This window comes from Camelus dromedarius, chromosome 7 (genome assembly GCF_036321535.1).
Source record: "Camelus dromedarius isolate mCamDro1 chromosome 7, mCamDro1.pat, whole genome shotgun sequence".
In the NCBI taxonomy this organism is placed as follows: domain Eukaryota; kingdom Metazoa; phylum Chordata; class Mammalia; order Artiodactyla; family Camelidae; genus Camelus; species Camelus dromedarius.
In genome coordinates, this window is record NC_087442.1 from 12,565,926 (window position 1) to 12,580,898 (window position 14,973).

Here is a 14,973-nt window from a genome sequence, read left to right on the forward strand (position 1 = left end):
TCAGCCCGTCCCTCCGCCCGGCCGACGCGATGGGGAGCGAGGCGCGCGCGCGCGCGGGCGGCAGGACGACGTGCGCGAGACGCACGGCCCCGCGCGGAGCGCCGGAAGGAGCCCGGCCAGGACCTCGCTCGTCGAGCGCGCGCCGCCGCCCGCCGCCCGCCTCCCCCGCCCGGCCGCGACCTGGCGCGCGCGCACTGAGGCGCCGCCGCCGCCGCCGCCGCCGCCGCCGCCGCCGCCGCCGCGGGTGCTGCTCCGGCTGCTGCAGGAGGCGGCGCTGGCTGGCGGCTGCGCTCGCTCCAGTCGGCGAGCGGAGCAGCGAGCGAGCGTGTGTGTGTTTTTTAAAGATGGCCGGAGCGGCGGCGGCGGTGGCCGCGGGAGCAGCAGCTGGAGCCGCCGCGGCAGCCGTGTCGGTGGCGGCTCCGGGTCGGGCCTCGGCGCCCCCGCCGCCTCCGCCGGTGTACTGTGTGTGCCGGCAGCCGTACGACGTGAACCGCTTCATGATCGAGTGCGATATCTGCAAGGACTGGTTCCACGGCAGGTAAATAAACCCCCTCCAGCCCCGCCGCCGCCGCCGGCCACCGGCCAACCGCCACCGTCGCCGCGCCGGCCGCCCGCGCCGCCCTTCGCCCGGCCGCCGCGCCGCGCCGCGCCGAGCGCGGAGGAGCTACGGCGCCGAGTCCCTAGCCCGGGCAGCGGGGCGCGCGGGGCCCCGGGCTCGCCGGGCGCCGGGCGGGCTGAGGTGGGCTGGTGGGATCGCCCAGCCGGGCGAAGAGTCACCACAACAAACGGGAACAAAGGGGACCGGCCGAGAAGTTGGCAGGGGGAGACCGGGGCTAGGGGACGCGGCCGGGGCAGGCGCCGGCTGAGGCTGCGGGCGGAGTGCCGGCCCGGCCCGCAGCCCCTCGCCGCGCCCGCAGCCCGGCCGCCGCCCCGCCCGCCCGGGGCTCCCGGCCCGGAGTCGCCGCCCCGCCGGCCGGTCGCCCTGCCCGGCCGGCCGCCGCGCCTTCCTTCCGGGCTGCCATCGGCTAGCCGGCACGGGGTCTCTAGAAATTGCCCTCCTTACCCCCGCCTCCGCCCGCGGGTCTCGGTCGCGCCCCCTTCCCCGGTCTTTATCAAACTTCCTCGGCCGCCGGGCGCTGGGACGGGGGCGTCGGTAGCGCCAGCCCGGCGGGGCTCCGCGGAGTAAACAGAGCAACAGATGAGGCACTCTCGGGGACTTGAAAGATGCCAGCCTGAAGTTTGGGCCGGGGGTCCCGGGCTGGGTAGCAGGTCGGCTCAGGTTGTATCCGCTACCCCGGCACAGGCCGTCCTGGCGGGGGTGGAGCGGATGGTGTGGGCAGTGGGGCCCGAAGGGACAGCCTGTCTTCCCCAACCCCCCGCGTCGCCCCCGCGCCGTGGCTCAAACTTTATAAAGAGTGAAATTTCCCATCGCCCGAGGGGCCGGCGACACCCGGGCGGCCCGGGGCCAGCGCCCGGGGGCCCGGTGCGGGCGAACTTTCGCCGGCCGGTGGGGACTTGGGGGCGGGGGGCGGGGGGCGGCGAGCGTCGCCGTCTGCCTCGGCCGCCGCCTGTGTTTCGGGTTTGACGTTTGTGAGAGCTCGGGCCGTCTCCGCCGCCGAGCCGCCAACTCGTGTGTTTTGTAATCAAAGTGTGAGGCTAATAAAGGGCGGCGCCACAGCCTCTTGACTCCGGCGTGGGAGGGATTCGCAGGCATTTAAACAAAGAAACTAGTTGAGGTTGGGCTCCCAAAGTCCTTATTTGGGCGTTGTGGCAAAGCCTGCGGTCACCTTTAGGTGAAGCAGGTTTCCCGAGCACCGTTTGGTGTTTATCTCGGCGAGAGTACGCTCCCGGGTAACAGCAGATATGGTGACTGTGATTGTAGGAAGTGTCCTTTGATTGACAGCAGGACATTTAAATACAGCCTCCGCTCCCCCCCTCCCCAATTTTGCAGAAACACTACACGACCAGGCCAGATGTCTTAGTCTCCCTCTACTGGCCCTGGGAGAGAAAACCATTTAAATTAGACCGTTCCTGTCAGTGTACAGTTAGTTTTACTTAATTTTCAGGTATAGTTAGTTTCCTTAATGAGTTTTCAGGTGGCGCAATTTCGACAGCAAAACAACAGAGGGGAAAACCCCAACAAACTGTCACTGTAAAAGGACAGGGGTCCTTATTTTGTATATCAGATAATCTTTTAACACTCTGGTATATGCTGGTAATATTGTTAAAACCATGCCGCTTGTAACTAAGAATAACTTACCCAAGTTCTTTCTTATTACTCCAAACCAATGTTTTCCCTATATTTTGATTGTATACAAAACTGAAATATGAAGATACCAAATCTTGCCAATTCTATTTCTGCACCCTCTTTTCCCGTCATAGGCAACCAGAATAGAGATTATCCAAAAATCTAGGTTAAATATAGAATAAAACCCAGTCCCTTGTGATTATGTAAATACTTAGGTTTTCAAAGAACTATTTTAGCTGCTTAAGAAATTTGTCCCATTGTCCAGTGTAGAGATTTGATAGGTTAATAAATTTGAGATTAGAATTTTATTTATCTTAAAGTAACACTGTAACCATGAAAAGCTACAGGTAGTTTATGGAGCATTTTGTAATACATTTAAGTATAAATTGGTTAACAGGAGAAATCTAAGGGGAAAATAAGAGGGCATGTGTGAAGGAGGGAGAGCAAGGCTAAAACAAGTATGCTCTGTTGTGTCACATAAATTTGTGTGACTTTATATCTATGGGCATGATTCTGAAAAAAATTTTTGAACCCAGGGTTTTTTTGACCATCAATCCTTGAGAAGTCAATGTAATTCAGATGTCAAAAGTTAGTTAGAAAATTTAGTGATAATGCCCTGCCATGCAAAAGCAATAGTCTTATTAGCAAGTTTAATTCTTAATGAAGTATTGGTAATTTGGGGTCTGTATGTTTTCCTTGTAATCAATATTTACTCATGTTTATTGTACCATGAAATGAGTGATTGGTTTTTTGAACACAGCAAAATGTTCCCTATGTATTAATTATTAAAGAAGTATCATTGGCTTCTGTGAGAATTGGCCCCTAAAGTACCAAGGTATATTTTTGGTCTCTGTGCCCAGCTTTCCTTTGGTTTCCAGGCCTGGTCCATCTGCAGTAGTGAAAGAGATGGTAGGAGGGCAGATACAGACAATTGTCTTTACCTGGATAACTCCTTTGTACTTTTATTTTTTCAAGTAGAAGAATTAAACTCAAGGAGTCAGTGAATTTTGGTATAAATTTGGGTTTACTCTGCCTGGAGTTTCTGACATCTGGAAATCTGAAAAGTTTTTGCCCTAATTTATGCTGACTGGGAAGACAGACTCTTCCTTGATGCTTTTCAGCCAGGCGTGAGGACACATAGAACCAGCTTTCTCCAGATTTGAAGCTTTTGGATTTTGACTGCATCCTTGATGTTCAGGAATTCCAGTCCCTCTGTCTGCCTAAGCCTTTTCTGTAAGTGAGAAGGGAAAAGACCACTTGCCAGGGTACAATGTATAATTGATACCCTAGGGGCAGTGAGCTGAGGAATTAACAGGATTTTCCTGGGACGGTTTCTTCCAACCTAAAGATGGTGTTTCTCCTCTGTGAGTTCTTGGTGGAAGTAAGACAATAGAGATCTTTCTTGACGATGCCCTTCCCCATAATCTCTAGGCTAGACATCTTTCCATAGAGCTCTTACAGCATTCTGTGCAAAACTACATCATTGCTCTAATTCAACTGTGTTATAATGTCTTTTATCTCCCCATTATAATGCAAACACTTTTATTCGTTAGTCTTTTTAGTTACATACTCATTTTAATTGGCAGAAGTAATGTAGAAAAATTGGAACGTACAGAAGAGTATCAAGAATATGAAAGTACTCATGTCTTCCAGAGATTACCACTATTTTATAACATTTAAGGTATATGTATGTGTTTTTAAAAATAAAACAAAACTGGAATTCATTTTATGCATTCTGCTGTTACCTGTCATATCTACCTATTCATTAATGTATACTTTTTCCTGTATCTTTCATGTTCTTTGAAAAACATTTTCAGTGGCTGCATAGACTTTAATTTCATGGAAGTATAATATATTTCAAAAATCATTCCCCTCTTGTTAGTTTTTTACTTTGTTTACTACTTTTTCTTGTATTTCCTAATGATGGATGGTTGACATCTTTCTAAACAAACCATTGTGAACATCTCTAATCATTTCCTTAGAATAAATCAAATGAGTTAATACATGTAAAATACTTTGAAGATCTGCCACATGTAAATACTCAATAAGAAATTTCCTTGAAGTTAAATTATTAGTCCTACAATACAGATATTTTTAGACTTCTTGTGCCTATTGCCAGATTGTCCTTCAAAAAGATTGTTTCAATTTTAAACTCTCACCCACTGCCCACTTCTCTTTCCCTGGATTCTCACGAAGGTATTATTAACCACACCCCCCCTCCCAAACAAACAAACAAAAATGTTGCCAATGTTCTGCAGATAAATGAGTATTTTCACCAAAAGACATACCCAAGACCATTCATGGCAGCACTATTCATGTTATTCCCAAACTGAAACAACCTAAATGTCATCAATAGTAGATTGTATAAATTGTGGTATAGTCATAAAATGGAGTGCTGCTTAGTCATCAGGAAGGACTACATCACTGATATATGCAACGACGTGGGTGACTCTCACAGAAAGTTGAACAAAAGACGACAGACTTGAAAGCTGTTTAATTCTCCTTATACGAAGTTCAAGTATAGGCTAGCTGGGTAATAGAAGTCAGGCTAGTGCTTACCTCTGTGGGGGTATTTACTGAGAGGAGGCCCAGGGGAGCTTCTGAGGTGCAGGAAATGTTCTGCAGCTTGGTCTTGGGTTGTTGTTACATGAGTGCATGCAGATGTAAGAATTCACTGAGCTGCGTGTACACTGAAGATTTTTTAAACTCTTTAGTGTACTTCAATCATTAAAATAAAAAGTTTAAAAGTTAAAAATTTGCCACTTTGGTAGCTGACACATAGTATTTTGTAATTATATTTTGTTTCTTGTTCCTGACACGGGAAATTGCCTCTTGTGTTTTATTAAGTATGATGTTGGCTTTGGCCGGTTTGCAGTGTGCCTGGCGCTGTTCTTGGTGCTAGGAATGTAGCAATGAACAAAACAAGGTCCTTGCTTTCTTATAACTTATACTCTACGGTGGTGAGGCAGGGAGACGGACGGACAAATATTCATGACAAAAGAATGCTAAGGGCTGTGAAGAAAAATTGAGTTAGAAGAAAAGAGAGGATTGAGGGGGTGGTATAAGGCTACTTTTGTATAGTGTGATTATGGAAGGCTTTGAGAAGGAGACATTTGAACACAAGAATGTTTTGGATTTTACTCAGAGCAAATAGTCAAATATTTTGAGTGGAGGAATAAACGATTTGACTTAACCTTTAAAAGGTTCCATCTGGCTGCTCCACGGAGAAAAGACTAGAGAGGGAGGCAAAGGTGACGGGCAGGCCAGCAAGAAGTCTATTGTAACAATCTAGGTGAGAGATGATTTTAAATGATTGAGTCAGTTTAGGTAATTAACAAATGTTGTATATTAATTTTTATTCGTGAAGCTTGAATGAATGAAGAGCTTGGTTTAGGGAGATAGAAGTATTTATCTAGAATAATGCTTTTGGGTAGGAGTTTCTCTGCTACTGTCCCAGGAACTGACTCAAACACCAATTGAATGCTTTACCAAGTGCTATGCACTATTCTCATTGCGTTAGCTGTATTAATTAGCTCATCTAATTCTCACAGTAACCTTGCTGGATAAGTGTTATTATTATCTCCATTTTACAGATGAGGAATCTGAGAGTTGAGAGGTCAGTAACTTTCCCACGGTTACAAAGCTGGAAGGTCGTAGAACTAGAGTCTGAACTCTTGTCTCTTTCTTGAGGGGAGAGAGGGGAATAGATGACATAGATGGGACAGGGTTCCAGAAAAATACATCTTTAAACATCTTACTTTTTTTTCCCCTTTATTAAAATTATTTTCTCTAGTGTAAACATGTTTAAAATGATCATAACTGCCTTAGGAACAGAGTATAAAATAGTTATTTGAAAAGTTTTATAATTAACTCTGCCTCATCCTTAGGCAGAAATTCCAGTAAATTTCTTATTGGAGTATAGTTTGATTCTTTTTTAATTTTAAGGATGGGAATTTAAAAAAAATTTATATTATATACATTTCCACTTAACGATCAAGTCTTTAAAGTATTATACTGAAGTGTTACTAGAGTATTATAAACTTACTAGGTGAACATGTATCTCCCTGTAAGAGAACAAAAAGCCCATTTATTGAGTTTCTCAATATCTTTTTTTGATGTGACAGTTTGTCATAGGAGAATATATGAGTATTTTCTTCATATATTTCACTTGTAATAGTATTATACATATATACTCAGTTTTGCTATTTGAACAAAATATGTTGTGAAATGGAGTCTTATCTCAGACTGCCCAGCAGTGCTACATCTAGTTCTCTCACCAAGACTTTAAAATTTTTAAACCATCCAGTTTGGGGCAAATTTCTGCTTGGAAGGCTTTCATATCCTGTGTCCTTAGGTATGAAATTGAGTTTGCTGATCACCCAAGGGGAAGAATGCCTTTCTATTTGATAATCTGACGTGGAGGGCTCAAGAAGACTAGTAGAACAGGTGTAAGGGAATTTGATTATAAAGCAAGCTTTGGTTGGTTTGAGCAGTTGAAACTTCACGATAATTTGGACAACTTTTGAACAGTTGGCCAGTGCTGATCTTGCAGCTGCTTCCAAGTTTTCTAATTCTTTTTGGAAGTTACATTTTATTATTGTAATTGTCATTTACTTACTTTTCTATAAACATTAATATTATGCTTTTCCCATTAATTTTAGTGTGAATTAATGGTAACTTGTATGATTTTTCTATGTATTTGTGTGAGTCCTCGTTCCTTTTATTGGAGAATGGTTGTTAGAAACCAAGGTCTGGCAGTAGGTGGGCTCTTTGCTTCTAGGCCTTCTCAGTGGACAGAGCTAGGAAATACACTAATCACATATGCTCACATATCTGTGTTTGTGTTTGTGTCTGTCTGTCTGTATTAAAAACTGTAAGTTTTTATAATGGTACCTTTGATTCTCCTCTAACACCACAGGGTTCTTTTTAACCTTCCCGCTTTCCTTATTTATAACTTTTTTGTCTAACAGTTAGAAACCCAGCTCTCATTATCTACAATGTGTATATTTATTTGTTCAATCCTCATGTATACATAAAGTTGTTCTCAAATTGCTAACCTATATATACCCTTCTGAGAAACTCAATTTGTTAAGTAGATTGCACTATTTGTGTGTAGTTCTTTTTGCCTTTAACCTTATAATATCTAGGCAGAACACTTTCTGAAGCTAACTTAGTTCTTTTCTTTTCCACTTTAGTATGTTATGTCATTTATTTGTAATACAGGTAGGTTTATTTGTTACTGTTTATAATGCATTTTGGATTCCTCTTCTGTCCTGGTTGGTTTTAATTGTTGGTTTGTATTTTGAGTATGTGAAACATGACTGTGGTTCTAAGAAGCCAGAAATTACTTGAAAATGTATACCCAGAAGTGTCCTGCCTTCTTGGTTCCTCCTCCCCCTCCCCTCCCCCACCCCCCATGAATAATCTCTTTAGTTTCTGATTTATCCTTTCTCTGTGGAGTTTTTTGTTTTCCCACAGTGAGCAGATACATATGTATTTTCTTACATCTACTTTTTTTATGTGAAGTGTAGCATCTCTTCACGTTGCTTTTTTTTTTTTTTTTTAAACTTAATGATGTGTACTGGAAATAGTTCATAGAGCTCTTTATTCTTTTTAACAGCTGTATGGTATGCCTTTGTGTACATGTACCCTTTTTTATTTATCCATCCTCTTTTGTGTGGGCATTTAGGTTGTTTACAGTATTTTATAATTACAGATAACACTGTAATGAATAACATTGTGCTTATATATTTTCATATTGATGGAGGTGTATCTTCTGTATCTAGAAATCAGGTTGGATTTCTAGAAGTGGGATTACTTGGTCAGGAAATAAATGCGTTGCTTTGTCAGGATTACCAGATATCCCTCCAGAATGGTTGGACTAGTTGTCATTCCCACCAGCAGTGTAGGAGAGTGCCTCTTTCTCCTCATTCTTCCATCAGGATGTTGCCATATTTTTAATCTTTGCCAGTCTGATAGGTGAAAAATGGTGTCCGTGTTTTAATCTACACATCTCTCAAGTGTGTTGGAACAATTTTTTATGGGGCTGAAGACCATTTTCTTTCTTTTTTCTTTCTTTTGCTCTCTCTTTTTTTTTTTTTTTTTTTTTTAAGAATCATCTATCAGGTTTTTGGGCTTTTGTCCCTCAATTTTTAAGAGCTATTTTCATATTAGGGAGATTAGCCTTTTGTGGCATATATAAATACACTTTCCCAGTTTATAGTTCGTTTTTTGGTTTTGTCTATGGTGACTTTTTTTTTTTTTTTGCCTTACAGAAATTTTAAAAACATTCATGTAATCATATTTATCAATCTTTTATTAGCTCTGGATTTTGAGTCATAATTAGCAAGCCTTTCTCTACCCCAAGGCTAAAGAGGATTTTACCTATATTTTCTTTTAGTAGTTATATGGTTTTATTTTTTCCATTTAGATCCCTAATCCATTTGGGGTTTATTCTTGTATATGGTATGAAATAGGGATATAATTGTATTTATTTTTCCTAAATGGCTACCCAGTTGTCCTAGCACTATTTATTAAAAAATCTATATTTGCCTCAGTGATTTGAGATGCCACCTTTATAAATATGCTGAAATTATTCATGTACTTGGGTCTGTTCCTGCGCTTTCTCTTCTCTTCCACTCATCTGCTTGTCCTTTCATCCACCAGCACCATACTGTGTTAATAACGGAGGTTTTTATAGTACGTTTTTACATCTGGTAAGGCTAGTCTTAACCTTGCAGTTACTTGTTTTAAGTGTTTTTCTGGCTGTTCTTGTAGGTTAAATTTACCATATGAACTTTACCATCAGCTTGGCTAATTTCATTAAAAAGCTTGTTGATGTTACATCAAATTTATAAATTAACTTAGAACTGATATTTTTATAATATTTAGTCATTCTCTCCAACAAGGGTGTCTATTTAAGCCTACTTTTGTGTTTCAGATGATTAAAATTTTTCTTTATATTGATTTTGCATATTATTTGTTAAGTTTATTCCTAAATAATTTTCTTTGTTACTATTATAAATGAGATTTTCTATACTATTTGCTTGCTAATTGTTTATTGGTTCTATATATGATTTGATTTTTGAATGTTACTTTATGTCTTACTGAAATAATATTTTGAGTTAATTGTGTCATCAGTTCACTAGAAGTTCATGTCATTTGCGCATAGAGATAGTTTTACTAATTCTTTACCTATTCATATGCCTCTAAATGATTTCTCTTAATGGTTTCTTTTATCTAATTGCACAGGCTTATACCACTAGTACAGTGTTGAATAGTGATAGAGTTAGTGGATGTCCTTGCTTTGTTCCTGATTTTAGTGGAAATGCTTCTAGTGTTTCCTCATTAAATATACTAGCTTTTGGCCTAATTTATAATATTAAGAGAGTATCCCTCAATTCCTTTTTTTTTTTTTTTTTTAGTGTTTTTATCATGAATCTATGTTGAATTTTATTAGACTTCTTCAGCATCTGTGGAGAACCAGACACCTTTCTCCTAGATCTGTTAATAGGCATATAACCTTTTTTGTTTGTTTTTCCTTCATATATATATATATTTTAAATTGAAGTACAGTCAGCTACAGTATGTAAATTTCTAATGTAGCGCATAATGTCCTAGTCATGCATATACGTACATATATTCATTTTCATGTTCTTTTTCATTAAGGTATTACAAGATACTGAATATAGTTCTCTGTGCTATACAGAAGAAACTTTTTTTTAAATCAATTTTTATATATAGTAGCTAACATTTGCAAATCTCAGACTTCCAAATTTGTCCTTTCCCACCAACTTTCTGCTGGTAACCATAAGATTGTTTACTATGCCTGCAAGTCTGTTTCTGTTTTGTAGATGAATAGGCCTCTAACATACTTTTAAGTATACCTAATCATTAGCTGCTGAAGAGCAGCCTCATGGAAGAATATTCTTCACTATGTGGTTCACTATTAGATAAAGTTGCATTCTGGTGATGCTTTGTACCTAAATTTTAAAACAATATTCTGTATCTGAATTTAAAAATACCACTGCCTTTGGTAGTTTTTAGTAAAAACAAAGTTGACAAATACAAGTGACATAGAGGGAAAGTAAACACTGAGCAAGTAAGTAAATATAATAGGAATCTCTAAAGCATTAATGACCCAGGAATTTCTCTAAAGCAGCATTTTCTAACCTGTGTTTTGTGAACTCCAGAGGTTTAAGGTATCTTGGGAGTTTACTTCTTTTAAGTTGTCCTTTAAAGTGATCATTTTCCTTTTAAAATGGATTAGTTTGAGAGCCTGTGAGTGTGTTCGAGCAAGCTGGTTACATGGGGAACCAGTGAATGTTCTTAGGATTCACTTACTGCATTTGCTTATCATTCACCTGAGTGTTGCTAACCACCATGATGGTCTTGACTTTAATTTTATTTTTTGTCTTTTTTTTTTTTTGAGAAAATTTCAAACATACACAGAAGTAAACAGAATAGTATAATAGGCTCCCAGAAAACCATCACTCCACTTCCAGTGATTATCAGTCATTTCATGACCAATTTTGCTTCATTTAACCCTGCCCCCATTTCCCTTGCACTTGGTATTACTCTGAAGCAAATTTGTGATGTGTCATTATATCTATGAATATTTTAGCATGTATGTCTATTAAGATAAGGCCTCTTTTAAGGAAAACTACAACACCTCTTAAATAACTGAAAATAATTAAAAATTCTTTAATATCAATAGTCAGTCTTCAAATTTTCAATTATCTCATAAATGTCCTAACATTGTTTATTATTTTGGTACTATAGTAAATGGTAAATACAGTAAATTTTGGTACTGTAGTTTGAATCAAGGTCCAAGTACGGTCCACACATGGTGATTAGTTGACGTATGTCTTAATCTGTAGCAGTGGTTCTTAACTGGATGAGGTTTTGTCCCCCAGGAAACTCTTGGCAGTGTCTAGAGACATTTTTTATTTTGGCAGGAAGCTGCGGGTGGTGTTGCTCCTGGCATGTAGAAGGTAGAGGGCAGGGATGCTGCTCAACATCCTGCACCAAGTAGCCCCTACAAGAAAGAATTATCCAATCCTAAATTTCAGTAGTGCTGCTGTTGGAAAACCCAGATCCACAGGTTTTCCTTATGTCTCTCTTTTTAACTTTGCAATTTATTTGTTGCAGAAAGTGGTGGTTTATCCTATAAAGTTTTCCACTTCCTGGATTTTGCTTATTACATCCCTCCAGTATCTTTCAATATGTTCTTCTCTTTCCTGTATATTAGTTGTTAGAGCTAGACAAGATTGGTCAGATTCAGGATTTTCCTCCCAGGAATTTTTTTTTAATTAAAAAAACTTGGGGGTGAGTGGAAAGAGAGGTAATTCGGTTTATCTGTCTATCTATTTTTAATGGAGGTACTGAGGATTGAACCTAGGACCTTATGTGTGCTAAGCACATAATTTACCACTGAGCTATACCCTCCCCCTTCCCCAGGAATATTTTATAAGTGGGTGGTATAGTCTTCTACAGGGAGGCATAAAATGTCTAGTGGTTTTTCTTTTTTTCATGTTTCCTGACATTTTCAATGCCAGTATCCATTCATTAGCAGTTGCAAAATGGCATTTTAGTTATAAAATTTCTTCTTCATTTATTAGCTGGAATACTTCTATAAGGAGAAAAGTTCCCTTCATCTACTCCTTTGGTTATGTATGGTACAGTTTGTATAGGAGAGGCAGAGTTAAATGCTTGATTCTTTCTCTTAGTCACTAGTTTTGAAGTTAATTGGCTCATTAACATCCTCTGTTGGTTATTAGTTAAAGGTAAATTTTAATGTATAATATTTGTTAGCTTTAAGCAATAAAAAGTAAAATGATGACTTTTAAAAAGATCCATGTCTCCTTTGACCACATAATTTGTAACTGAAAAACAAAAATAAAACCCCCAAATCTGGTGAGAAATTCAAGCAATATAGAAAGATTAAAAAAATGAAAAGTGAAAGGCTCTCATCTCCTTCCTACTTTTCCCTTTCCCCAGTGGTAAACACCATTAACAGTTTTGAATTTCCATCCAGATGGAAGGGGTCATACAGTGTACGTGGTTTTGTACCTTGCTCTTTTTCATTTATTAAAATATTCTGGAGGTTGAGGAGAGCTTTTCACATCAGCATATACAGATATCTCATTCATTTTAATGTCTGTGTAGAATTCCACTCTGTGGATTTACCATAATTTACCTGGTTCTCTGTAGTTGAATTCTTCAGCTGGTTTCTCTCTCTTTCTCTCTCAGTACTTAATAGCGCTGCACTGTACATATATTTGTGTGTTTATCTTTTTTCTTGATGAGCATTTAGGTATTTTTCAGGTAAGTTTCTAGCGTTAATACATTTTGAAATTGTTTTTTAGCCGTAGTCCTATTTAACATTTATATTCTAAAGGGATTGTTGATCAAAGAAAGGAAGTGTGCAGAACACTAATACTGAAATACAAATTTGATGAGCTTAAACATACTAACTATGCGAATTTAAGATACTTCTTTACCAGGGCTGTAAGTTCCATTCATCTGATAATTCTAATACATCAGGAGATCAATGTTAGAGAAAATACAATGACATATCCAATTAGTATTTTATTATGGGGAGGTGGGGATAAAACTCTTTCAGAATGCTTTCTGGAGAAGTGCTAAACATCCTTTGTAATTTGAAAGTGTTTTCCTTGAGCACAAAACACAGAATTTCAAACATAATATTGACTCCTATTTATCAGTTAGTAATCATAACAGTCTGACATCATGTGTAGTAAATTATGAAACTGCAAAAGCGGAGGGAATTATAGCATTGTAGATAATTTGGTATTTCTTATGCACAAAAGCTATTGTCAGATGAGTGGTTCTATTTGACAAAGATATTGGAATGTGGTCCACTGTAGTCCTTTTGATTTATATAGTGTTCTATCGATACTTTAATATTAATATATATAAAAGAAGATAAAATGGTCCTGGACATCTGTCTGGAAGTCCTGGAGAAATTCACACTGCCCAGGAACCCCACAGACTATTAAAAAAAAAAAAAAACACATGAACACGAGTCAGAACAGTGAAGCAGTCTGGATAGCATCCTGACTGATCCAGTAAGTGACAAAGTATGGGGCAAAAGGCACCCTCGAAGCAGAGGCTTTCTGGCCACTTCCCATCAATGACTAAAGAAAGTTTCCGTGGTGACCCCAAGTGTGGGGGCGTTCTCTCCCAGGCCCCGGGTTTGTGGGTTCCTGGGGGTTTCCTCTTCTCTGTGACCTACTGCAGTGCCTCACTTGTCACACACGCTACACTGCAGACATGTGGTCAGTCTTTTTTTTTTTTTTTTTTTTTTACTTCACTACTCTATGAAGGAACCTTGGGATATAAACTGCAGATTAGAGGAATTATAGTCTTTTTACTTAATTTGTCACAGGTGTGACTCATAGTCCTCTCTTACATTCTTCCTATTTTAAGGCTGTCTTTCTGTGTGCCTGGTTCTTGAAGTCACTTTCCTTTTTTTGCTGGCTTGTCTTTATTTTCCATATATTAGAGCATCAACATTTCCTTAGATGCCATGGTTACTGGGAGAGCAGAGGCCCTTCTGTTTAATTCAGAGACTTCTTTCCTCAAGCCTGCTCTTCCAACCATCTAAATGCCAACTAGTCAGCGCTGGACTCAGCCTCCCTTATTTTCCTATTCTTGCCCCTCTCTTTATGGGAAGGGAGATCACATACACTGATGTGATCTTTTTTTCTCTTTCCTTGAACCCCTTGTTGGAAATGATTATCCTCTGAAAGATCCAAGGGCTTTCACACACCTCTTTCCCTTAAGACCACCTCGTTGGGGCTGCCCCTCCCTACAGGAGTGTTACCCAGGAATCTGTCCACCTGCCCCCTGCCAATTGCAGGGTTGTTTTTAGCCTTGTTCTGGCCCCAGGGCTGCTGCATGATTCATTGACCAGTTCTGACACTCTTGAGAGGTTCTTTCATTTCTTTGGACAGGACAGAGGAAGATGGTGGTGCAGACTTCTTAGGACTTTAAGATCAAGAGATGTTAAGATATGCGTGACTTCTCTTCCCTCTTCACCACGTCTGTGATTTCTAGTTTCATTACCACTCACATTTCGAGGTTTCACGGACCACCATCATGGTTTCTGCCGTATCTGTGTTAACACTTGTAGTATTTATTTAATATTTTTCTTTAAAACAACTTTAAATGGATTTTGGTATTTTAAATTTAATTTTGTCCCAAACAGTGGTATCTGTTAAATCATATGTTTGTGATACTCACTACATATTTTAATATTTGTGAAGAAAGATATATTTTTTGAGATAAATACTCTTTATCATCTGAAACATATACGTGTAAGACTGTTAGAAGGGTGATGGCAATTAATGACAGGATAAAAACAGATACAGGGAAAGGATACAGGTTTCTTTAAAGGAGGGAAAGGATTGAAGAACTTAACCAAACGAGAATGGCTCTATAAAACAGGAGGCCCCAAAGAATTTGTCCCATTGGCAGGACAAGCTCCCCTGGCCTTCAGTGCTCATATAGATGCCCCGTTGCCAGTGATGATGCCATCTGGGAACTGGATCCCATCAGGTTCAGCCATTCTCACAGTGTTGATGGTGTTGGGGTCCTCTGGGTTCCTCCCTCTTTTAATGGTGACCTTGCCTGGCCACCAGGTGTGAGTAACTACTCTCAACCTCAGCACATTCCTCAATATTGATGGCAAGGTTGGGTGA

General features: G+C 40.3%; 1 protein-coding gene across 2 annotated transcripts in view; it reads left to right on the top strand.

Annotated features, from left to right (window-relative positions):
* Positions 1-270: 270 nt before the first annotated feature.
* KDM7A (lysine demethylase 7A) overlaps positions 271-14,973 on the top strand; it is a 77,414-nt gene continuing 62,711 nt past the window's right edge. Inside the window, exon 1 of one of the 2 annotated variants that reach the window (XM_064487303.1) lies at positions 271-538. In XM_064487303.1, coding sequence (XP_064343373.1) covers positions 345-538 — 194 coding nt within the window. In that variant the 5' untranslated portion in view covers positions 271-344. The remainder of the gene's footprint in view (positions 539-14,973) is intronic. The other variant, XM_064487302.1, reaches the window with a different exon arrangement.